Below are 26,119 nucleotides of genomic sequence, written 5' to 3'. Positions count from 1 at the left end.
AGTGCACATAAGCCATCCTTATATTATACGGCAGTCTATTAAGTGTGCAATAGTAATAATGTGTCTTTAAAAATAATATACATACCTTAGTTTAAAATATTACTAAAAAATTGCTAATCTTCAACTAACAACACAGGGCTGCCACAAACCTTCAATTTATAAAAAATGTATTATCTGCTGAGCGCAATAAAATGAGGTATGCCTTCTGGATACCACTGTTCCTGTTGAAAAGTCATGCTGTCAGTCTCACTGCTGCACCTTTGAATATAAAAGGTCTTTTATTCTACGGTTGCTTATAAGATTTCTCTTTTCCTCGGGCTTTACTAATAATGTGCCTAGGTGCAGTTTACTCTGGATTTTTCCTGGTATTGAGAAAACTTTTTTAATTCATGACTTCATTTTCACCAGTTTTGGAAAATTCTCAACCAATTTCTTATCAAATACAGCTTCTGCCTCATTCTCTATTCTCCTCCTCAACTTCAAGTACTTGTGCATGATAACTTTACTCAGTATTCCATATGCCTCTCGTACTCTTTTTGGTATTCTCCATCATTTTGCCTCTCAATGCTTCAGTCTAGATTTTTTTCTGACTTATCTTCCACTTCACTAATTTTTCCTTCATCTTTATACTGTTAAACCCAACCACTGAGCTCTTAACAATCAGGTCTTCTGTTTTTCAGATCTAGAATTTCTATTTCATTATTTACCATCTCAATCTCTGACAAAATTATCCATTTTACTTTTAATTCTTCTAAGACATTAATCACAGATATAAACCCATGACTGACAGCTCAAATATCTGTATCCCTTGTATGTTTCTATTATCAATCTTTCCTGTTGGTTGTAGTTTATCTTTTCATAAGCCTTGCTATTTTTTATTGAGGGCTGAACACTGCATATAAAAAATTATAGAGATAATCTGAGGCTATGGATGATATTATTCAGAAAGGATTTACTTGTGCTTCTAGCAAACAGATTAGCTAGGGACACGAGGAATTCCATCCAGGTTGTCTTACTCTAACCCCAAATTGAGAGTAAAAGGCTGGGTTTCAGTCTTCAATTCCCTGTAAAGACTGGTTTACTTCTGTTTCACCCTTACTCCTATAATTCAGGCCCTCAGGGACTCAACCCCCAAATCTAGAGTGTTTCTCTCCACCTTTGCAGGCCCTAATTCCAGTTTTTTGTCCTCCAAGACATGAGCATTTTGAAAATTCTATTTGGCCTCTTCACCTATGGCTTTCAGAATCAACAATGACCTCATGGGCAAGGCAGCCTCAAAAATCAGGCTTACCTTTCAGAGCCTTCCTTATCTTCCAGATCCTGGCCTCTAATTCCTCACTGCCTTTATAGCTCTTTGACCTCTTCTAGCTTCTCTAGTTGCCAGCAGCATTATTTGGTTCCAAACAACCTAGTCTAACATTGGTAGAAGAAGAAATCAGACTTCCTATGCTTTAATTCATATTTTTAAATGCCTATTTTCTTGTGTCACCAAAAGCTCATATAAACTTTTTAAAGACATCTAAACGATTGTACTCTACGGATATACCACATCTTAAACCATCCCCTCCACTTTAAAATTAATATTGTTTTTAAGTCTTCACTATGACAAATATCACCATGATGAACAACTTTGGGATCACTAGGTCCATCTAGAACAATTGCAAAATTCCAATTTAATTACTAATTGTTCTTCAAATGATGTAAGAGCATATGAAAATTTTTAAACTAAATATTTTCTCCTCTGTACATCAATTCCTGTACTCTTGAAATATAGCCCTATATGAGCCTAGCAAATAAAGACAAGCTGAATCAACAAAAATATCTGATTTATGAATATTTTAACAGTGTTTTAGGAAGCAGCTCATCCCATTAAGGGTTTCAAGCCAAAAGGGCACAACACAGCCAAGAAACAGGACTCTACCTCAGAAGAGAATATATTTGAAATGCAACAGAGTTATGAACTCATACTAATTTTAAAAAAGTAGTCTCTGATGTATTACATTCCAAATCTCATTTGTAAGGCAGTTATTTATGATTGAGAATACACATTTATAATAAAAATTAAAATGGTAGGTTCTTAAGTTAGTCCATGGAAGGAGTCGGGGAGAGTGACATTGAGACTAAGAGATCAAGACTAAAGGTTTTTACTTTCAGAGACTACTGAATGTGTTTTATATGGATAAAGAACCAAAAGAGAAGAAGATAAATTAAAGGGGGTCTACAACACAGCTAGGAACACTAAACGCCTAATATCATTAAAAGAAGGGACACCTTCCTCCCCTAAAACAGGAAGAAAGGGAGTGAGGACAGGATGAAACAGACACAAATTCAGAGATGTGAAGGCAGTCTATTTAAGAAGGCTGCACCTGGTTTTGATTTTTCTCAATGTACCCATTCAACAAATATGTCAGGCACTGGGACACAGAAGTGAAAATATAATACTCCTGAATCTGAGAGGAATCAAGCAATAAACAACAAAAGGAAATCAATAAGAAAAATATCAGCTTCTTTGCAGATAATGAAAATAGAATAATAAGAAAATACTGAATGACACTGTAGCATAGTGAGTAGGGAAAGCTTCTCTAAGCTGAACTTAGGCTGAGTTAAAATTACAGGAAGGAGCCAGTCATGTAGAATCAGCAGAAGAGTAGGCCAAACAGAGGGAACAACTAATCCAACAGCCCTAGAGTGGGAACAGAAAGGTCAGTGAGACTGAGATGTAAAGAGCAAGGTGAAAGAGGGTCATTAAGAGAGAGATGTGGAGCATCAGGGAATTAAAAAGGAGACAGTAAGACAAAGCCTAAAATATAAGCTTTTATGTGTTGAATTAAAATTAAAATGTTTTAATATGACAAGATTACACCAAATAGCTGCATCAGAATGCCCTGTTTCAGTCTTTTACCTTCAGTAAATTTCTTAACCTCTGAGTCTCAGTTTTTTACCTGTAAGACAATGATAATACCCACCTCATAATAAGTGTTTATGAAGGGACTGCACAATTTAAAAAAAAAATAGACATTTAAGGCTCGTCCCCTCCCCATTTCCATACAACTTGACCAGGTTTATCTGCAGGTTACACAGGAATTATCTATTGAAGACAGACGGTTAGACCTCACATAACCCTTTGATGACTCCCAGAAACTGACACCATTATTCCTACCATCCTGGCCATGCCACAGGTAGCCTTCCAAACATGTATGGTCTCAGACTACTTTGTAATCAAAAGATAGAGAAAAGGCAGCAAGCCTCCCAAGAACAGGGTGACCAACAATCTGCAAAAGCTACAGTATCCACTCCTTCAAAGGTTCAAACCAAGCAAATTTATTACATCCAGGGCCACACACCCCTAACCCACATACTCTCCCTGCCGCTGCCGCTGCTAAGTCACTTCAGTCGTGTCCAACTCTGTGCGACCCCATAGACGGCAGCCCACCAGGCTCCTCTGTCCCTGGGATTCTCCAGGCAAGAGTACTGGAGTGGGTTGCCAATGCCTTCTCCTATATTCTCCCTATTTCAAAGCAAATGTATTAACATTAAGAATTCAGGCTAAAATGCAGTATCTGCCTAATACTTCTGGAGAAAAAGGTATACTTCCTTTCAATAATTAAACTAAAATTGTTCTACCCAACCTATAGTAAGCAAACAATAAATGCTGTTAATGACAATGAACTGAAAAACCATATTACCCCTCACAACAAACAGATTTAAAATATCATGAGTTGGGACCCAGAAATCCCAAAGGAAAACAAATAAATAAATAAAGGAAAAGTTTCATTTTCCATAACAAAAAAATAAATAAAATATCATGAGTTTTAAAATGTCTCCTAAACACTTGATTAGTTCACATTTTTGAACCACCACCATCCCATGGTACATCCCATGAATGTTACCAGTCCCTCCTTAGAATGTGACCTCATAAAGATCGTTTGTAGATTAAATATCTGCTTTTCTCAAGATATTTCAAAGATAAATCATCACATGACCAGGGAAATCAGCACTCCACTGACAACTCTGAGTCTTTAGCACTAACACAGACCATAAAGAAAAGTATATAGGTAGAGTAACTTTTTTGATATTAAAATCTCCAGAAAAAAAAAAAAAAATTCCCTAAATATTTAGAGCCTCTAGGGGAAAAGCTTCCCAAAGCCTTTGTGAATAATTCAAGTCAATAGTTAACAAACATCAAAAGCCAAAAGAACCTGCTTTTACTACTTAGTGAATTTCAAACACTTGGTTTTCATTAACCTCTAAAGTACAAACGAGCATTCTGAGCTTTAAAACTTCACCAAAACAATTTCTGAAAGGTATTTTCCTTCTTAGTCTATTCTTCCTTTGACTAATGTTATTTTGCTTTACAAGTCTTGGAATAGCAAAAATGGCTTCCTCTTGTTTACTTCTGCCTGTACATTTACAGCATCACTCAGAACAATGTCAAAAAGAAACACACTCAGTTCCGGGAAACCAACAACATCCTTGTACGGCTGCCATATACTCCATTCATAATAGCTTCCTCACTGGCCTAGAACCTCCCTTTGCTTCTGCCAAGGGCTCAGTGGTCAACAAAAAAAAAAATTTGGAAAGTGCTATGATTACAATAAAGAATAAATTATGGTTGGAAATTGTTAAATTTTAAAAAAGATAAAAGTTAGAGAGAACAGCATCTATGCCTAATTCTATTCTGAACACAGAGTCTTCTGTAACACTAAGGAATTAAATTTCTAGTCAGGCAGAAAACTGTAAGCTTATAGTTTTAGTACAACTTATAGAACCTAGATAGCATATTAAAAAGCAGAGACATTACTTTGCCAACAAAATTTCGTCTAGTCAAGGCTATGTAGTTTTTCCAGTGGTCATGTATGGATGTGAGAGTGGGACTATGAAGAAAGCTGAGTGCCGAAGAATTGATGCTTTTGAACTGTGGTGTTGGGGAAGACTCTTGAGAGTCCCTTGGACTGCAAGGAGATCCAACCAGTCCATCCTAAAGATCAGTCCTGGGTGTTTATTGGAAGGACTGATGCTGAAACTGAAACTCTAATACTTTGGCCACCTCATGCAAAGAGTCGACTTATTGGAAAAGACCCTGATGCTGGGAGGGATTGGGGGCTGGAGGAGAAGGGGACGACAGAGGATGAGATGGCTGGATGGCATCACCGACTCGATGAACTTGAGTTTGAGTAAACTCCGGGAGTTGGTGATGGACAGGGAGGCCTGGCATGCTGCGATTCATGGGGTTGCAAAGAGTCGGACACAACTGAGCAACTGAACTGAACTGATAGACTATGAATGATTAAATATTTTTACCTCTGTAACCTTAACTTATCCATGGAAGCATTTTTCATTTCAAACTTTTCGTATGATAAAAAGCATGATTAAAATAACCACTATACTTCTAAAGCAAGTATTCAATATGAGGAACTATACATAAAACACAAAAAATTTGATTACAGTTTTAAAGAATCAGTTGCTCAAGAGAACAGGAAGTATACCAGAAAGGACTAGGAGCCGAGAGACATGGGTCCTAGTCTGGTGACTGACATTAACTGGCCACGTGACCTTGAGCAAGTTACTCATCTTTCTGAGACTCTCTCCCTCTATCAATTAAGAGTTAGATCAATTAATCTCTTAGTCTTCTTAAAGCTTCAAATTTTAGAAACTAATCAACTTAGAAACTTAAAAAAGATTTTAAGTTTTACAAGTGTAACTACACAGTGAAGCTTCTAAGTGAAAACAACTCATGACTTTTTTCAAAGAGAAATCAGAAACCCATACTTTTTTAAGAGAAACATATCATCACTAGTAATGGCCCCAAGGAAAAAAAGTCTTTTACTTCTAATTACTATTCTCCATTATTGATTTATCAAAACCCATCCAGGGACCTGAACTATAATTACTACCCAACACTTCTCAAATACCACCCAACACTATTTATTAAAAACACTCTGCCACTTACAACTAATTACCAATCTCATTATTTTCATTTATCACATTAATCACAGGACAAAAATATAGTCAACAGGAAATTAAATAACTGACATGTGCTTACAGTTTAACTGTGCAGTTTTTATACATGGATTCTGTTTTTAAAAGGAAAAAATAATTCTCTCCCCAGACTTATCAATGCAACTTCAAAACCAAATACTTAGCATGAACTAGAGATTAAATGATTTTAGCACCATTTTTGGATGTCAGACCCTAATTAGAGCACAACTGTGAATTAGGATATTGTGGAGTTCCCATTCCCAGTTTGGTCTAAAACACCTCCCCAGTTCCAATTCCCTTTCTCCTCTCCTCAAGGATTAGGTAAAGATTTGCCTAATGGTTCCCATGGTGTGGGGTGTAGGGTGCAAGGCTGGGATTCCTCACCCAGTATAACTACAATTATATCTCTAGTTTGTAAATGTGAGCAATGGCTCGTTCTTAACTCCCTAGCACCCAGCAAGAAGTTCATGTTCAATGAAAACGTGATGTGGAAAGGTGCCAACACAATTTTCACCTAAAAGAACTAGGAATCAGCTACCATATTTAAATCAACAAACTAGACAAGGATTGTGGATGAAAGCAGATTTTTTGGAAGGCAATGTGCCAATACATACTTTTCAAAGTTTAATGTATGAATCCCTTGACCCAGTACATTTTATTTCTGGAAGTTTATTCTAAAGAATACCTAGAAACTGCATAATAGATTGTCACTGTAACATTGTTTCTAAAAACCAGAAGCCACCTAGAAGACTATCATTATGATTTGTTAAACAAACATATATATATCCATATTACAAAATCTTAAATAAAACTTAAAAAAAGAATTCAAGGAGACCTACATGTTGTATCAATATAGATAATCTTTTCATTCTAGAAGCATTTTTGTTTAAAAATTCCACTTTTGCTTAGCAATGTATTCTATATGTATTAAAAATGTTATATATACTACTTTTCAAATTTAAGAACATAATAATATATTAAACATAAATAAATAAATAAAATTCAAGCTTATCTAAAATAAAAGTAACTGTGGAAGGGGCCTTGCTTCTTGAAGTATGATCCATGTCAGCAACACAGAGTTTCAGGCCCCACCTCAGACCTATTCAGACAAGGTCCACAGATCTGAATTTTTGTTAAGGTCTGAGAAGCACTGGTTTATAAAACTCACTTAACAGAGTCTGAACATCAGTTCAAGATTCACATTAAAAAACAAAACTATGAGTTGGGTGGCTTATCTTACTTAATTTCTCTGAATCTTGTTTCATTCTCATAAGACACATTATTTTGAAATTTTTACTGTATCAGATGTGAAATTGTAAACTGCTCCACAATATAAGGAATTATTAGTTGTCAGTCTTCGCAACTAAATGCTAAGAAGGCAACAACTTGCTCAGAGCCACTTAGAAAAAGGGACTGGAGGGATGGACCCCAAATAGTAGACAGTGGTTACCTCTGCAGAGAATAGTAGTTTAGGGGTATGAGAGTAAAGGGAGACTTACATTTTGTTCTATATATTTTTTTGTGTGTTCTATATATTTTATGATCCATAAATTGTTTCTCACAAAGAGTGCTATACTTGTATACTGCTATTCAGATAGGTCTAAGAAGTGAAGAAGTGAAAGTCACTCAGTCATGTCCAACTCTTTGTGACCCATGGACTGTAGCCCTCCAGGTTCCTCTGTCCATGGATTTCTCCAGGCAAGAATACTGGAGTGGGTTGCCATTTCCTTCTCCAGGGTATCTTCCCAACCCACGGATCTAACCCAGGTCTCCCGCATTTTAGGCAGATTCTACACCAACTGAGCCACCAGGGAAGCCCAAGTCTGAGAAAGGAGGCAAGAATTAGGATCCCATCCCCCTCACTGAAGTAGCAGCAGGTTGGCCTCATTTTAAGATTTCCTCATGGCTGATCCCAGAGCCACAGGGAAGGTCAGTGGTGGCTGCAAGGAGGCACCCGAGGTAGTGGACACCACTGAGTAAGACCTACCACCTGTCCCGGAAGTTGCAGAGGGGAGACCCAGAGTCATTGCTGGTTAAGGAGCTTCTACAGTAGTGACATTCCATCTCCTAGGGCTTGACCCCCCATGGGTGTGCATCACTAATGCCATCACTGTACCCCTTTCCCCTCCTCCTTTTGGAAGCTGCTGCAGGAAGGAACATTGTGGGGACAGAGCTGAGGCTGGCTTCCAGTGCTCCTGGTTGACTACTCCCACCTATTTCCTTCCAGCACAAAATGTGCTAATCATGAAAACATTTCACAATGACTTGCTTGTTATAATTCCCCTCTTCCAACAAACCTAATGGAGATCAGAATTAACAACTTCACTGGAAAATATGAATGAAATTTAGGCTCAGTTTTCAAAAAAATATTTGGACCACTTTTCTTTTAATACTTAGTTCATTTTTCTTTCAATGCTCTAGGTTAGTCATTAAAGGACATTATCATATGGCTGACTGTAACATGAACTCCACTGAAAGTAGACTTGGGGAACCAACCTGCCCATGTGTATACAGCTAACAACATATTAAAAACAGGCTTCATTATAGCAAGAAGTCACCAAAAACTTTAACCAAAGCCACAAAATGAACAGAGCAGATTATCTTCTTCCCCAGCCTAAGCCCTTCAAAATTTCTATCATGAATCACATGAAATGCTCAGTGAGCTCACATCTCACAAGGAATTAAGGGAGAATATTACATCCATTGGGGGAATTCTTAACAGGTTCGAAAACCACACCATCTTTTTTTTACACTGACTATGTATCACTTTTACAACCAAAAGAAGGTAAAACTACTTTTAGCAAATGTTATTTTAATTCAACACTCAAAAAAACCAAAACAAAACAAAACTCCCTACCTTATCCCCCTAATTAATCACACAGAAAATGAGGGAGCATGTTTCGATCTCATTTTACTTTATTAAAATGTCTGCGCTTCATTCAGCAAGTATAATACTATGTATTAGACACAGGAACTGAAGTTAAGACAAAGCCTTGATCCTGAAGAGGCTCTAGTGGAGCAAGAGACAGATGAAATAAAAAGTGATAAATGCTACCACAGATAACATGAATAAGTATCGTGGAAAAATAACATGTAGAAGCCTCCACAATAACCATGCAAAGTAACCAGTACACATAATTTGAAAAGACACAAATCCTTAACTTAAAAGTAGCTATTTCTTTTAATGGTACTAGTTAAACATCATGTTAATATCATTTAAGAATAACATCTACTTTGTGTGTGAATGGTGGTGTGGGAGTGTGAGTGAGGATTGCTGTTGTATACCTACACAGGCCACTTTCTGAAAAATGACTTTCATTATCAAGACTGTTGTATACCTGAGAAGTTACTGTATGGAGGAAATAACTAAGCCTTGTTCAGTTGCTAAGCCGTGTCTGACTCTTTGTGACCTCATGAACTGTAGCATGCCAGACTTCCCTGTCCATCACTGTCTCCCCGAGTCTGCTCAAACTCATGGTTACTGAGTTGGTGATGCCATCCAACTATCTCCTCCTCTGTCGTCCCCTTCTCCTGCCCTCAATCTTTCCCAGGATCAGAATCTTTTTCAATGAGCTGGCTCTTCATATCAGGTGGCCAAAGTACTGGAGTTTCAGCTTCAGCATCAGTCCTTCCAATGAATATTCAGGGCTGATTTCCTTTAGGATTGACTGGTTTGATTTCCATGCTGCCCAAGGGACTCTCCAGACTCTTCTCCAACACCACAGTTCAAAAAAGCATCAATTCTTTGGCGCTCAGCCTTCTTTATGGTCCAACTCTCACATCCATACTTTGACTACTGGAAAAATTGTAGCTTTGACTGTACAGGCCTTTGTTGGCAAAGTGATGTCTCTGCTTTTTAACAGGCTGTCTAGTTTTGTCATAGCTCTCCTTCCAAGGAGCAAGCCCCAACTAAGCCTAAGGAGGTGGGTAATCCTAGATTCTAAGTCAAGCTCCCTATTAACTAAATAATATAGCCTCTTCGAAGCTAAGTACCCAAAAAAGAGGGGTGATACTGCCAAAGAACTAGTGAAAGAAGTTAATGTAATTAATAATGATTACCACTTGCATACCTCTTCCTTTCAGTTTTCCTTTGGGGGCACACAAAGCAATTTCATTTAACAAATATTTACAAATGCACTTACTATTGTGTAAGACCTCGTGATTAGAGACTGCAGGAGATAAAGAGATTACAGCTGTTGTCCTCGTGATACTTACATCTTGAGAGGTTAGGATAGAGAAGAAATATGTGCTTTTTTTTTTTTTTTTTTTTTTAATCTTTCAGCCGAACTGCGTGGCATGTGGGATCTTAGTTCCCCAACCAGGGATTGAACTCATGCCCCCTGCACTGGCAGTGCAGAGTCTTAACCACTGGACCACCAGCGAAGTCCCTGTACATGATGTTTAAACTTAAAAGATCCCGTATCACGCTGAACATCCTTACTTAGTCACTTATCACTATAATGGAATCTCCTGGAATGCAAGAATTTACACGTAGTGCTATCCTTGGGATTTAGTAAGCATGCAAACATAGGGGAGAGGTAAAAAGGAAGGGAGAAAGCAATCCAATGAAACACTGATTCATAAATTCTGTTAAGTGCATCTTACTTCCAAAATACAAGAAGTTACTTAAGGTGCTTTTTTTTAACAGCAAGCAAGAAAAGGTAAGTAGTAGTAGGATTATCTTTTTAAAAAGCTTTTTAAAACTCATGATTTAAAGGAAAGCATTTTTCCAATAAATTATATTCCATTAAATAAATCAATACCTCCAGGTTTTACTAACGTAAGCTAATTTAAAATAAAAACATAGCAGGGACCTAAAATACTGCCGGCATGATGCTCTACTTCAGCGGTGGGCAAACTAAAACGTGATGGATTTTTCTGTACACCTGCAAGATAAGAATGGCTTTTACATTTTCAAAGAGTTGTAAAAACAACAGCAGCCAAGAATATAGAACTGCATAGCTGGCCAACAATGCTTAAAGTATTTACTATCTGTTCCGTGACAGAAAGTTTGTCAACTCCCTCTCTACCTCACAATGGAATTTTGAGTCTCTCACGAAATTAAATACTTGATACTTCCATATTTAAATTTAAGGCAATTATATGATTGCTTTCTCTACCCCCTACCCAGCTGTCTATTTCCTTACTAGCCACTTTCTTCGCATACAGGTATCTTCACAAATATCAATTACAATATACTGGGATGGTAAGAAAAAAACAAAACTATACAGACTGAACCACATCTTCTGTTTAATAACAAGCATCTCAGCACAAGCATTTTTCCAACAATGAGTTTAAGTTCTGCAATGGTATAGTAAATTGGGCCTACACTGACCAGAACCCATGGCTTAGGCCAACTTCTCCATCCATATATATCAAATATGGAGGAGAGGAGACAGTTCGCAGTACTAAATCAACAAGCTGATTAATAATAGGCTGGAATAATATTCACCTAGCTTTAATGACAAGGTTAAAACAGGTAAGAGATGGTGACTTAGAGTTAAATTCAATAAATACATGGAACATTTGTGGATTTAACACTAAGTTCTTCATCACTTGTATTATACAACATGAAGTCAAGAAGGGTTAGTGATACATTAAGACTGTCAACAATAAAGTGAAAAAAGAGAACATTTATGCTCAAAACATCAAGAGTAAAAGAGCACAATCTAACAACACTACAGGAGTATTCAGAAAATCTGGAAAGCAGAACAAATCTACTGGATTAACACATCAGAAAGAAGAACGAAGCTTTCATTTCAGCACAACCAGTAACATGTGATATAGGGCACTGAATACTAAAAATCATCTTTCAAAACAATCAACACAAGAATAAAACCACCACTCTTCCTACACTAGAATGGAAAAGGTAGACGCCTACTTTTCTTCAACTATCAAAACCTGAAAAGTCTTTGACTCAAAACTGAGAGGTCTTTATTCTTCTCAAATAAACATTCTGCAGAAGAAATCATACTACACACTCTTTAAAAGATGGAGTTAAGGCTTAAGGGGTGGGGGGAATCATTTTAAGGACTACATTACAGAGACTCTAGAGTTTTACAAAAAGTTTTATTTTTAAGGAGAGGTCTCTAATCAATACAATCTTGATACACTGCAGTTTGATACATGTGTCTCAAATGAGAAAATAATTAGAAATGCAAATTCAAGGAGAAACTTTTTAAATCAACTCTAAATCCCCAAAATGCAAACCTACAATCTTCAGATTTTGAATATATTCAATATATTTTTTTAAAGTATCAATGCACTTAAAATTCCTTTAACTGTCTATCTTTCTGTAATGGTTTTACTGCAATTTCTAAGAATGAAATTAGCATTATAACAGTAATTACAATACCAATTACTTAACATGAGAAAAACCAGCCCTGAAAAAGTAGCTTCCGAAGCCACTGGTATGCACTACAGGAGCGCTAATTCACACAGAGGACTTATTAAGTATTTCTACAGCACATTTATATCTGCCAAGTGCTTCATAATCACTTTTATTAGCTGTTTCTAGTCCAAAGCAATCCATGAAAAACTTTACAGAAGAGGAACCTAGGCTCAGAGAGGAACCAAAGAAAACCAATTTTACTGTGGCGGAAATAACACCATTCTCTTACAATATACGCCTGATCCTTCTAACCATCTTTCATCTGCAGAATGAATTTTGCAAAAGTCAGTTATTGATAAATGTTGAAAAACAGCAAGGAAAAATTGAATGCTCTGGAACAAACCGTTAGACTTGGGACTAACTACTATCTTTCATCATACAGACATACTATAAGGAAGTAAAATTCTGTCAAATGGCAAGCTTAAAGTGAAGTTATTTTTCACACTTGCTAAAAAAAAAAACAAAACAAAAAAAGCAATTCAAACAAATCAAAGCAGTTCATCTAACAATTTTAAAGTCAGGTTCTGTAATAAGGAGTCAGGGTCTATTACCAAAAAAAGTAGAACCCAACGAAAAGCAGTGTGTGTGAGGAGGAAGTTCTGGAAGGAGTCAGAATCTGCTGCTTAACCCACTCGGTCAACGTATCTCTTCGAAGATAAAGGTTATAACCAGAACTTGTGGTTTAATCAGTGCATATCTCAGCACCAGCAATGGATCCCATCCAATGTTTTGGAAGAGAAAAACTTGAGCCAGCGCTAGATGTGGAGGAAAGTTCCTTCCTCGGTCCATTTAAACATTCCCCATTTCTTTTATCTCTGTCACATCTTAATGAGAAGAAGGGGGAGAAAAAAAAAAAAAAACAATTGTACGCTCACCCAGAGCAGTCTACCCGCGGAGTTGTCAGGACCCCAGGTCTCTCCATGAGAGCCCGTAAAACCCAATTTCCCAATTAGAGCCCAGCCAGCTCAGTCCCAGCCGGTAAATCAAGCGCTCTTCCTCACCCCCCTTCCCTCCTATCTCCCGGGGCTAATTCCGTGACCCACATCCCTACATCCTGCGCAGAGCCCCAAACTCTGCAGCCCCACTAGACTTCCGCCCCGGTGGCTCCCCAGTTAACCTCCCCCAGCCCCCACCCCATCTTTGTCTCGCAACCCCAAACACACCACCTCAACGTCCCCCCCCGCCCCGCTCCCAACCGCAGCCCTTCCCCCTCCGCCGACCCCCGTCCTCCTGCTCTCCTCCCTACCCCCACACCCCCCAGCCCTCAGCCCCGGCACCCCGGCTCCTCGCCTCCCCAGCCTCGCACGACCCGTCCCCTCCCCCAGCTTCCTCCGTCCCTTCCTTCCCCTCCCTCAGCCCCTCCGCCCACGCCCACCCCTGCTCCCGCGGGTCCTCCGCAGGGCCTTTCACCTTGTCCATGAGCTTCCAGCACTTCTCCACCATCTTCTTGTCCACGGTCCCCGGCGGGTGGGGGCTGAGGTGGTGGTGGTGGTGGTGGTGCGGCTGGAAGGCGTCCTTCATGAGCCCGATCAGGCCGCCAGAGCCCCCGGAGCCGCCGCCGCCCCCGGCCCCAGAGCTCTTTTTCACGTTGCCGGCCATGGCCCGGGAGAGGGTCAGGGGCCCAGCCGCGTCCGCCGGCTCCGCTCGGCTGCGAGTGAGGGAAGAAGGAGGGCGTGAAGGAGGGGCCTCTCCCGCCGCCGCCGCCGCCGCCGCCGCCGCCGCCGGCCGTCCGGCGGAGGGAGGGAGGGAGGGGAGTGGGCGGTGCCGGGCGCGCGAGTGCGCGCGGGCGCGCCCCCTCACAGAGCGCGAGCCCGAGGGGAGCGCGCCGGGCTCGGAGAAGCGAGCGGCCGCGTCTGAGGAGCGGCCTCTCCTGCGCCACCCCCTTTCCGAGTCGCCGCTCCCGGAAAGCCGCCGCCAAGTTTCCGCACCGCCTCCCCCGTCCCTGCCCCCGGGGGGCGGGCCCAGGCCGAACCGTCCCCCTTCGCCCCCTGCTGGAAGAGTGGGGGAAAGGGCGGGGCGTGGCCAACGTGGAGTCTGCGCACTAGGCGGAACCCAGGCCCTCCATGTTCCCTCTGGGTTGTGGGGTGTCACCCCTGGAGGAGGTCGTTGGGCTGTTTAAGTGAAGACGGGTAGAGCTAGGAAGTTCCACTGGTTAATCAGAACTAGAACAAAGGCCTCGACCAGTTCTCCCAACAAGTGATTGTAACCTCTTCTGAGTTACTGATTCTGAGAGGTTCTTTTCAGAGGGTTACCCACATGAACCTCTATTTTAATAGAAGAAATTGATGCCTAAGTTGTGAGTCAACCTTCAGTTTCATGTCTATTTCAGTCTGTGGTGAGGGGTCATTTGAATTCTTTTTTTATTTTTATTTCTATTTTTAATTGAAGTATATTTGATTTACAGTGTTGTGTTCATTTCAGGTGTAAGCAAAGTGATTCAGTTGTATATGTACCTATTAATATATTTCCGATTCTTTTCACTTATAGGTTATTACAAAATATTAAGTATAGTTCCCTGTGATACAGAGTATGTCTTTGTTGGTTATCTATTTTATATTGAATATCTTCTTAAAAGGGAGTCTACTGCACTATTTTACTTATAATGATTCTTGGAAAGGATGTTAGAAGAAAGGAGATTTGGGAATTTCATGAAAGTCAACTTTGGAATGACATCTGAGTTTAAACTTCTTTTTCTAAACTTCTGGCTTTGTAAAAGCTCTTTTCTACATTGTGAAAAGAGTGTGTGTGTGGGGGGGGGGGGGATGCATGCGCACGCGTGCTTGTTCTCAGTCATTCAGTTGTGTCTGACTTTGTGGCCCCATGGAGTGTAGCCCATCAGGTTCCTCTACCCATGGATTTTCCAGGCAAGAATACTGGAGTGGGTTGCCATGCCCTTCTCCAGGGGATCTTCCCCATCCAGGGATCAAACCCACATCTCCTGCATTGGCAGACAGATTCTTTACCACTAGTACCACCTGGGAAACCTTAAGAGAATATGTGCATGCATGCTAAGTCGCTTCAGTCCTGATGCCCTCCTCCAGGGGATCTTCCCAACCAAGGGACTGAACCCACATCTCTTATGTCTCCTGCATTGGCAGATGGGTTCTTTACCACTCGCACCACCTGGGAATCCCCAATTGTTAAAAAAAGAAATAAGAAAAGAAAAATTAAGACAAGTGCCATGGAAAGAATCTCGATGTTGTCTTTACCCCACACCTGACAAATTAGGAAATTGAACTTTATTTGCTTCTCCTAACATTGTGGAAGAAAAGGGGAAGTTTTTTCCCCCACTTCGTAGTGTTTTAAACTCCTAGTTAAGTCTGGACCAGGGCTTCCCTGGTAGCTCAGACGGTAAAGCGTCTGTCTACAATGCGGGAGACCCGGCTTCGATCCTTGGGTCGGGAAGATCCCCTGGAGAAGGAAATGGCAACCCACTCCAGTGTTCATGCCCGGAAAATCCTGTGGCCCGGGGAGCCTGGAGGGCTACAGTCCATGGGGTCGCAAAGAGTCGGACACGACTGAGCGACTTCAGCTCAGCTCAGCTAAGTCTGGACCAAGGACAGGAATTGGAATGCTGCAGATCATTGCATCCTGATTAGACCTCAGAAAGGCTAGTGTCATCAGACCATGAGTTCTTCTTCCAGGCCCTTTGACCTTCTGAAAACAAAACACTTCCCCCTTTTTTTGCCTTAAGATTCCCCTGCTTTGCACCTTGTTCTGCAGGTGGGTAGGCACCGCCAGTATCAGACCCTGACCCCAGAAACCTTGAGCTTTGAGCCCTGGCCTGAGGAGGCCATGCCCCTCCCAGGAACAGCAATGCAGTTCCCAGTCACTTCCACTTTTCTAGTCTCAAAGTTCCGTTGGAAGAACTTTGAAAAAACAGAACTTCCCTCCTGAAGAAGGAAGTGCCCTGCCCTAATTTGCTAATTCTGAGCCTCAGCTTTGGGAGTTTGCAGGCCCTGGTGTGTCAATAAGTACTCAGTTCCGCCTTAGATTCCCCACCTGGCTCTTTTACAAAGCTCTTGACTGATTAGGGAATTAAGCTTATCAAATGATCCTAGAAGAAAGGGCGGGGGAATCTCTGAACTCAAAGACTCTTCAACCAGACATTCTTGTTTGTAACTCAGTGGCCTGTATCTACAATTGATTGTGGAGTCAGAATTATCATCTCCTATCAATAGAATTTCCATTAATCAGTACTTACCTAGAAAGAGTTAGAATAGCTAAAGAAAAAATACAGGCAAAGCTCTTAGATAATTATCAAAACTTCGCACCCCTGATGCATCCACCCTTAGTTGCAGGCCCTCCTTTCCTCCCACTGCGTCTATTGAAACCTTTTCCTTACTGATTTCCCTGCCACTTTCAATCCATTCTGTCACCAGACCAGTGTCCCTAAAGTATACTTCTGACAACATAAAATAAAAAACAAAAACTTTCAGCACTCCCCATTGCCTCCTTAATGAAGTTAATAGTCATGTTCTAACTCCAAACTACTTTGCAGTTTTATACTATTCCAGTACATATATTCTATGCTGGGTGACTCACCAAGTCACGAAATGCCACAATTCTTTTCCCATCACCATTACTTAGAACATTCCGTCTGCCTAAAGAGTGCAATGAAGTCCAATCCAATTTTTATACTCAAATGTTGTCCTCCTTATCAGACTCTCCAGCTAGAAATAATCCTTCTCTCTTCTAAATTTCCATAACTATCTATTTCTCACCTACCACATATTAATTTGAGGGCTTCTCCGGTGGCTTAGCAGTAAAGAATCCATTTTCGACGCAGGAGACTCAGGTTTGATCCCTGGGTTGGGAAGATCCCCTGGAGAAGGAAATCGCAACCCCTTCCAGTATTCTTGCTGGAAAAATCCCATAGACAAAGGAGCTTGGCTGGCTATAATCCAAGGGGTCACAGAGTCAGACTCGACTGAAGCAACGGAGCACACATGCAGACATTAATTTATGCTACACTGTCCTATCAACTTTGGTCTTCCACAGTACCCAGAACACTGGAGACATGCAAGGGGACATTTTTCCCCTCATAGTCAAAGCCTAGATTTAATAGAGTATAGCTCAGTTCAGTTCAGCCATTCAGTCTTGTCCAACTCTTTGCGACCCTGCGACCCCATGGACTGCTGCACACCAGGCTTCCCTGTCCATCACCAACTCCCAGAACTTACTCAAACTCATGTCCATCGAGTCTGTGATACCATCAAACCATCTCATCCTCTGTCATCTCCTTCTCCTCCTGCCTTCAATCTTTCCCAGCATCAGGGTCTTTTCAGATGAGTCAGTTCTTCACATCAGGTGGCCAAAGTATTGGAATTTCAGCTGCAGCATCAGTCCTTCCAATGAATATTCAGGACTGATCTCCTTTAGGATAGACTGGTTTGATCTCCTTGCAGTCCAAGAGACTCTCAAGAACTTTCTCCAGCACCACAGTTCAAAAGCACCAAATTCTTTGGTGCTCAGCTTTCTTTATAGTCCAACTCTCACATCCATACATGACTACTGGAAAAATTAGACAAAGTCTAGTTTGACTAGACAAACCTTTGCTGGCAAAGTAATGTCTCTGCTTTTTAGTATGCTGTCTAGGTTTGTCATAGCTTTTCTTCCAAAGAGCAAGCGTCTTTTCATGGCTGCAGTCACCATCTGCAATGATTTTGGAGCGCAAAAAAATAAAGTCTGTCACTGTTTCCATTGTTTCCCCATCTATTTGCCATGAATTGATGAGACTGGATACCATGATCTTAGTTTTCTGAATGTTGAATTTTAAGCCAACTTTTTCACTCTCCTCTTTCACTTTCATCAAGAGGCTCTTTAGTTCACTTTCTGCCCTAAGGGTGGTGTCATCTGTATATCTGAGGTTATTGATATTCCTCCTGGCAATCTTGATTCCAGCTTGTGCTTCATCCAGCCCGACATTTCACATGATGTGCTCTGCATATAAGTTAAATAAGCAGGGTGACAATATACAACCTTGACATACTGCTTTCCCAATTTGGAACCAGTCTGTTGTTCCATGTCCAGTTCTAACTGTTGCTTCTTGACCTGCATACAGATTTCTCAGGGTGAGAAATTAACCCTTGGAGTTGCATATGAGCTTGTGGCTCATCTACACCATCTCTGGCTTGGTTTAAGGCTTCCAATTTGTATTACATTCAGTATGGTCTGTATATTATAGAATGGGATGGTGTAATTTGCGCTTTGTCCTTGCTGCAGCAAGCCATATTTCTTTTAATGCATGATGACCTATGTCTCACATCTGAATAAAGTAGAGAGGGTGACCTTCTCTCTGTGTCTCTTTAAAACCCCAAGATGGGATCCTATTTAAAGGAAGGCAGAATTCTGCTGAAATGATCTTTCCTCTTTTCACTTCTGAACTGAGGTTAATGGAAAAAAAAAAAAAGAACAAAAGATTGACCTTTCTTTCCCAATTTTCACTTGGCTTATTTTCAAAAGGTACTAGAGATTGAATCATAGAGCACAGTGTCATTCCTGGATGATTCTAGAGCTGGCTCAGTTTGTATCGCATCATGTGATCTGTGGCACTCTTCTTATTCCATTTCACCTTCACCCCAAACCACATCCTCATTCTGCACCTGAAAGTCAGTTGACTGAATGTATTTGAAAAGTAAATGCTCTTCTGAGACACGATATGTTGTTTATTCTCTGTAATCTCTTCCTCAATATGTGACTCCCTGCATCAGCCTAGCAGAGACACTAATTGTTCTATGGAAAAGTCCCCAGCACAGAATTCTGGATGAGGGGAAGACAGGACAGAGATGTCTACTGCTTTCCTATGCGGGGAGAGAGGGTTGTCAGTGGGGTGGGGTGGGGGTGGGGTGGTGGGGGAAGGGCAGGAGTAAATGAAAACGTGTCAAGGTTATAAGAAAAGTCTTCAGATTTGAGACATGTGGGCAAGATTTTCTGGCACTGAAGTAGAGGAACAGTAAGCATCGTGAAGAACAAGGCTGGCTCTTCCCTTTACTCTGTAAAATGTCCCTGTGGTCAGAGAGGTATCCTGCAACTGTGAAGGTGACAAATAAATATCCTCAGGCTCTGCCTGAATCTGCTACTACCTAGAAGGATCCCCCCACCCCCACCCCGCCCCAAGATCTCATGGCTGTTTCTTCAGATCTGTTCCTGATAACAGGCAATGGACCAAAACTGTTGAGGAAGACAGAGAAATATCTAAAGAAAGAGTCTGCAGTTCCCTAAATCCACAAGGGGGAAAGCCCTGAAGTTTCTGCTGTTTTCATTTTAGCCACTTTGGTGTTCACAAATCTGGGTGGCAGACAAACAACAAGGCTCCCAATAGCAAAAGGCTGGAGAGAGGGGTTTCTGGGAGGGAACAGCTGACCAGGGCAAGCCACTCAGCATTCTCCCTTCCCCAGATTTATTTTTCCAACTATTCGTGACTCCAGCAAGATGCTAGGCAGCATCCCTAAGTGAGGGGCTCCCCCAACATTGTTCCATAAATAATTTAAATAGAAAAATGCAGGAGACTCAGTAGAAGGTCAAGAAAATCCACTAGAGGGAGCACAAATCAACTCAATGCCACAGGGAACCAAGCTGGTTATTTTCTCAGCACCTGTCTGAAAGTCAACCACAGACAGGAATAGGGGGAAAGAGGAAATATATTAAGTCGCCATAAAAGAATATAGTCCTGTAAATACCTGGTGAAAATCCAAGCCTTTCAAGATTTACAAAATCAAAGATTTATTTTTTGGCCACACACTGCGGCTTGCTGGATCTTAATTTCCAAACCAGGGATCGAACCCATGCCTCTTGCAGTGGAAGCACAGAGTTCTAACCACTGGATTGCCAGGGAATTTCCCAAAATCAAAGATGTAAAGATTTAGGAAACCAAGGCTGAGCAAGGAAAATGATTTACCCAAATTTACATATCTGGAGAAGGGTAAGGATGAGAAGTCAAAAGCTCCTGTCTCTAACCAGTACCTTTCTTCTTGATTTGCATCTACGTCAGAAGGGCATGGCAACCCACTCCAGTATTCTTGCCTGGAGAATCCAACGGACAGAGGAGCCTGGAGGGCTACAGTCCAAGGGGTCACAAGAGGTCACAAGAGTCGAACACGACTGAAGCGACTTAGCACAGAACCTTGAGGTCCTAGGTCTAACTCTCCTCTGTGTCTCATTTATCTGAAATAGGAAACTATCTCAACTACCATCTTCTGAATTGCTTTCCCTCATTCACCATAGAGTACCTTCCTGAAAGGGATCTTCAGTTTTAAGCCTATTTAATAATGTTGTTTTGTTGATAAGACTTTGGGAAGTGTAAATCACCCCAAATGGCTACCGTCAGTTCTTTTCCTCTGTATCAGCACAATAGCTGATTTTTTTCGATGTGTAAATCTGTAATTTATAAGTGTTCAAATTGCAGGCAGTGCTACATAGAAGTGAATCATAGTTAATCAGTTCCAAAGCCCTTTTTCCTCAAACTACACTTAGGATCTGGGGACAAGAAGAGTATTGGCTCTCTGAGACCTTGTTATTTTAAGCATTGTATTTAGCCCCTTCTACCAGACATGATTAAAGCGACTAAGCAAGCATGCATGTACCTTCCTATCAACTCCATGTTTCCCAGTTGCCTGGACAACATGCAGCCTCCAGAAGCCCAACCTTCCAGTTCTCAGTCCCACCCCCAGATGAAATTTGCCACTCCGGATTGGGTCCCAGAACACAATCGCCTCCTCCAACTCCTTGCTGGTTGGGTCTTTTCTCTGCCCCTCCTGGAGAGTGGGTCACACCACAGGGAGACACAACAGAGACAAGTAAGGGTCTTGGAGGAAGGAAGAGGCAGGGTAAGGATGATGGGAAGAGAGAAGGGGCCAGGTACTGAGCTTTATTTTCTCTGAAAGAGGGTTGAGAGGAATGATTTCTGTACTTAAAGCCTGACTGGTAGAGAGAAACGGGTTCATCCTTCCCACTGGCCCCAGCCTTGCCTAAGTTTCCAAGGAAACCAAGAACTGAAGCTTCTGGAAAGTGTAAGAGACAGACTTGGAGACGAGAGCACTAATTCTCCTGGGACTTCTGGGCCTCTAGGGAGTCAGGAGAGCGTCTCCATGTCCAGGCCTAAATATGAGTCCCCTCCCTCCCTCCAGGACAGGAAGGAGATGCCACCTAAGACCAAACAAAAAGGGACAAAAGCTGGGGCCCAGAAGAAGAAAAGGAGTGCAGGTGCTGGTGAGTCAGACTGGGTGGAGGTGGGTGCCTCCCTGCCTCTCCTTGTTCTGGCTCAGAGACCTCCAGAGAGTATTCAGCCCTCTGCGTGACAAGATGGAGCCGTCTTGGCCTTCCCCCTTTGTATCCATATCCAGGTTCCATGGAGCTGGGAACGTGGGAAAATCAGTGCCCATGAATCCTTTCTGGCTCTGTGCCTTCCTTATATATTCATTACACATCTTTTAAGTCCCTACTATGTGCTGGGCAGTGAACTCATTAGACTTTGCCGTCAGAGATCCCTCATTTAGTGGTTCTCATATCGCCCACAAAAAAAGGAGAAGTCCAGGGTACAGGAGGAGGGTGGGAGGGGAGTAGGGAAGGCTGAGATCCTGACAGGCTGAGGGTCTGCCGTCTTGCCAAGGCAGATGTGGAGGCTGAATCCATGCTCAGGATGGCGCTGCTGGAAAAGGAGGTGCTCCAAGACCGCTTGGGTAAGAAGGGTGGAAGTTCTGGGGGCAACAGAGACAGTGGGCATTTGTGTATCCCTGGGAGCTTAAAGTTTTGGAGCCATGGTGGAGGGCTGAGCTGATCTCTAACCCATCCCCTAATGGGAAAAGATTGTCAAGAGTTGGGGTCGTGAGGACAGGGTGGGCAGTGAGGGCTGATAAAGAAAGCTATTTTTTTATAGCTGGAATACAGAGGGAGTTTTTCCCTCTTAGTAACAAAGAGTCTGTAGGATTCTAAGGCGGGGAAGGGAAACACACAGAATGACAATGAGAGACTGGCAGCCTGCCACCAGGTTTCTGAAGGTGGACAGAATCCATCAAGCTCTGGGGGCTGAGTCAGTGGAGTCTCCAGCCAGTGCAGAGGGCCGCTCTGGACTGTTCACAGCTCTGCAGAGGGATGAAGCCCGCCGAGCCAAGGCTTCTGAAGACCAGCTGAAGCAGAGGATCAGAGACCTGGAGGCTGAACTGGAGGGGGCCCGGAGCGAAGGGAAGGCCATATATGCAGGTGTGAGGTTGATCAAGCAGGTGGGCGGGAGACAGGGGCCTGCAAGAGGACAACTGGGAGGGCCCGAGGATGCTAGGAAGGGAGACAAGGAGGACTTCAGCCCTCCCAGCATGCACAGGAATCCTGAAGGAACCAAAGCAAGATCTTCTGTGGTCTTGGGCAGGAACCGTCCATGATGTGCAGTGCTAAGTGCTTGATGTCACGTGGGTTATAAAACACAGCCCTAGCCTTTGTCTCGCTCCTCCCGTGGGAGTGGGTGGGAAGGAGGGCCTGAATTCCCATCCTGAGCCGGCACAGCAGGTGGGTATCTTGTTTCCTAGCTTTGTCCCCACCTTCTCAGATCACCACAAGAAAAACCCAGAAGACCTTTTTTTTTAAGATTTTTTTTTAATTTGATGTGGACCATTTTTTAAGTCTTTATTGGATTTGTTACAATATTGGTTCTGTTTTGTGTTTTTGGCCCTGAAGAATGTGGGATCTTAGCTTCCAGATCAGGGATGAAACCCACATCCCCTGCATTGGTACGTGAAGTCTTAACTACTGGACTGCCAGGGAAGGCCCCCAAAAGACCTTTATGCCCCTGTCCACTGGATCAAGCAGAGCCCTCCCCACCCACAACTCCTTGTCTTTTCTCCACTGCTCTCTCCCCACCTGGGTCCCTGGCCACCCACCACTCTGCCAGAGATGAGTCGTCAGTGCCGGAGCCTGCAGGCGGCAATGCAGAGTCGCAGCAGGCAGCTGGAGGAAGAAGTGAAGGGCCTGCGCGAGCAGTTAGGTAGGCTTCCCAGGTGGCCCTAGTGGTAAAGAACCCACCTGGCAATGCAGGAGACTTAAAAGACGCGGGTCCCATCCCTGGGTCAGGAAGATCCCCTGGAGGAGGGCATGGCAACTCACTCTGTAGTCTTGCCTGGAGAATCCCATGGGCAGAGGAGCCTGGACGGCCCCATTCCATGGGGTCACAAAGAGTCGAACACTAAGCAATTTAGCACATACACACAGCACACCCTAGCCTCACAGCACTTTCTCTCAGAGGATCACTGATGTAGTCCAGCCTGAAGGGGTGGAGTTAGGATGGTCTTTCTTTAGAAAACTCTCTCATTTTAAGCTCAATTTAAGCTTAACTGCTGCTGCTGCTGCTAAGTCACTTCAGTCGTGTCCAACTCTGTGCGACCCCATAGATGGCAGCCCACCAGGTTCTCCAGGCAAGAATACTGGAGTGGGTTGCCATTTCCTTCTCCAATGCATGAAAGTGAAAAGTGAAAGTGAAGTCGCTCAGTCATGTCCAACTCTTAGCGACTCCATGGACTGCAGCCTACCAGGCTCCTCCATCCATGGGATTTTCCAGGCAAGAGTACTGGAGTGGGGTTAAGCTTAACTAAGTTTGCTTAATTTAAGCAAACTCTCTCAATTTAAGCTCTCATACTGTCTTCCCCACTGACTCTCCTACCACTTGCAACAGAATGTTCAGGATGGCAAAAAATACCCTATCTTAAACTTTAAGTTATAAGTGAAGAAGACCTAACTTTCTCACTGCATCTCCCTCTCTCAATGGTCTCTCTAAAGACAGTTCTTACTCCCCACCGCCGCCATGTCTCTCATGAGCAAAACACATTCTCTCTTAGTTTGGCTAATTTTTAGAATGAAAGCAAGCTTGAATGTAACCGTTTGAATTACTTACCTCTGTATCTTCAAGACCTAATGTGTGGTAGGTCCTAAATAACTATTCGGTAATAAATGAGCTTCTAAATAAGCAACAAAGCAAAACAAAAAAACAGGAAGTTTTTGCTCTCTTCCATCTTGGTAACAGGACAGAGTTGAAAAATTTTAGCATGGCACGGATTTTCCATAATTTTGGCCTCAAAGTTTTCTTACCCTAAAATAGCTTTAGTTTAGCTTTGGATATCCAAGAGTTGCTTATCTGCCCATGCAGACCCTGAGTTCCTTTCCTAATCTTTGCCTTATCTCAAATGCAATCAGCGTTTATTAAGCACCTCCTACATACTAGGTGCTTTCCCACACACTATCACATTTTTTTAAATGTATTTTTTTTTATTTATTTGTTTGGCTGCCCCAGGTCTTAGTTGGGAGCATGTGGGATCTTTAGTTGGGGCATGTGAACTCTTAGTTGCAGCGTGTGGGATCTAGTTCCCCAACTAGGGATCAAACCTCAGCCCCCTGCACTGGGAGCGCAGTCTTAGCCATTGGCACTGGGGAAGTCCTCAAGTTATCACATTTAACTTTCAGAGCACACCTGTGAAGTATGTGTCATTTTCCCTATAAAGATGAAGAAACTGAGTCTTAGAGACGTGTCAGATGTTACAGAAGTAGGGAATGGCAACCTGATTTGGGAGCCAAATCTCTTGTCCCAAGCCCTCTCTCTCTCACTCTGTTAATGGTATAGGTCAGCTCTTTATAGGAACTAGGGGAAGTTGACAGCTCTGGGGGAGTCTTGAACAGTCTTGCTCATGTTGTGCTCTTTGGGTGGGAGATTCTGTTCAGAGTGTCCTCTTTCATCCTGCCCGTGGCACCATCTCCCCCAGAATTGTACCAGAGGGAGGCTGAGACTGCACAGAGGGAGGCCAAGCAGGCCCTCGGAGAGCGGGACCGGACTCTGGCTCAGCTTCAGGCCCACGTGGCAGACATGGAGGCCAAGTATGAGGAAGTCTTACATGTAAGCCCTACCCTCTGAAGACCAGCCATCCCAGTATCCAGCCCTCCCCCATCCCCACAGATCCCAGTGAGTATGACAATGACAGCCCAGGGGGAAGCGAAAGAAGCATCTCCACAGGGGACTCTGCTCTGTCTTAGGGGGATCCCACCATGCCTACCCACTAAGAATAAGAGCTTGAAGAAACACTGGCCAGGAAAGCTTACAGACCAGGCTGGGGGCAGCCCTCACCCCACCCTCTCCCTTCCTGAGATTGAAGCTCTGTGTCTGCAGGACAGCCTGGACCGGCTCCTGGCTAAGCTGAGAGCTGTGAAGCCTCAGTGGGACGGGGCTGTGCTGAGACTCCACGCCAGGCTCAAGGAGCAGCTCCGCCAGTTTGGACTCAACCCCCTGAATCTTTGAGGCTGTGAGTCTCTAGTCTCTGGGGCCCTCTGAGACCCCAGCAATAAAGCTGTCTTGATGTAGACCTCAGCAGGACTGTGAGCTGTGTTTTTTTGGCAGAGAGGAGTACCTCTCATGGGAATATCTCAGCTGTGGACTGACCCATTACCCTGAAGATGGAATAATAAGAGAGAAACTTGATTAGGTCTCAACTTCTCTCCTAGAGAGTCTGGGTCCCACCCCTTGAGCCTGAAACCCTTTTGGTCACCCTATCCCCATCAGCACCAACAAAGGCAGCCAGATTTGTGGATAAAGGCCTTTTCTATAAAGGACCAACCGTGACTAGGCACCAGCCCCCACAATCCTCGGGTGCCCCCAGAGGGAAGGTGCAGCTAGTCTCCAGATTCTTGTAATATACCCAACATCCCGTAGTCATGCTTAGGGCAAGTTCCAGATGGCTTCAATCCTAGCCAGCCCCACAGCCCACCTGAAAAGGGAAT

At 42.8% G+C, this 26,119-nt stretch overlaps 2 protein-coding genes across 8 annotated transcripts in view; one reads left to right on the top strand and one right to left on the bottom strand.

Annotated features, from left to right (window-relative positions):
* The window catches only part of CBL (Cbl proto-oncogene), an 87,705-nt gene extending 73,607 nt beyond the window's left edge, over positions 1 to 14,098 (bottom strand). For 2 of the 3 annotated variants that reach the window (XM_061146021.1, XM_061146032.1), the window contains exon 1: positions 13,781 to 14,098. In XM_061146021.1, coding sequence (XP_061002004.1) covers positions 13,781 to 13,969 — 189 coding nt within the window. In that variant the 5' untranslated portion in view covers positions 13,970 to 14,098. The remainder of the gene's footprint in view (positions 1 to 13,780) is intronic. The other variant, XM_061146035.1, reaches the window with a different exon arrangement.
* Positions 14,099 to 14,478: 380 nt separating this feature from the next.
* Positions 14,479 to 26,071, top strand: CCDC153 (coiled-coil domain containing 153). Of its 5 annotated transcripts, none has more exons than XM_061145997.1 (7): positions 14,479 to 14,666; positions 21,499 to 21,580; positions 21,985 to 22,050; positions 22,451 to 22,570; positions 23,253 to 23,345; positions 25,111 to 25,241; positions 25,512 to 26,071. In XM_061145997.1, exons 2-7 carry the CDS (start codon positions 21,511 to 21,513, stop codon positions 25,638 to 25,640), a joined length of 609 nt encoding a protein of 202 aa, XP_061001980.1. In that variant the 5' UTR covers positions 14,479 to 14,666; positions 21,499 to 21,510; the 3' UTR covers positions 25,641 to 26,071. The 5 variants fall into 5 exon arrangements, with proteins under 5 accessions (XP_061001980.1, XP_061001970.1, XP_061001956.1 ...); XM_061145987.1 differs by lacking the exon at positions 14,479 to 14,666 and adding an exon at positions 21,165 to 21,198; XM_061145973.1 differs by lacking the exon at positions 14,479 to 14,666 and having other exon boundaries at positions 21,410 to 21,580.
* The last annotated feature ends 48 nt before the right edge of the window (positions 26,072 to 26,119 follow it).

Source organism: Dama dama, chromosome 1, assembly GCF_033118175.1.
Source record: "Dama dama isolate Ldn47 chromosome 1, ASM3311817v1, whole genome shotgun sequence".
NCBI lineage: Eukaryota > Metazoa > Chordata > Mammalia > Artiodactyla > Cervidae > Dama > Dama dama.
The sequence above is the reverse complement of the archived record's forward strand: the minus strand, read 5'-3'. Positions and strand labels throughout refer to the sequence as shown.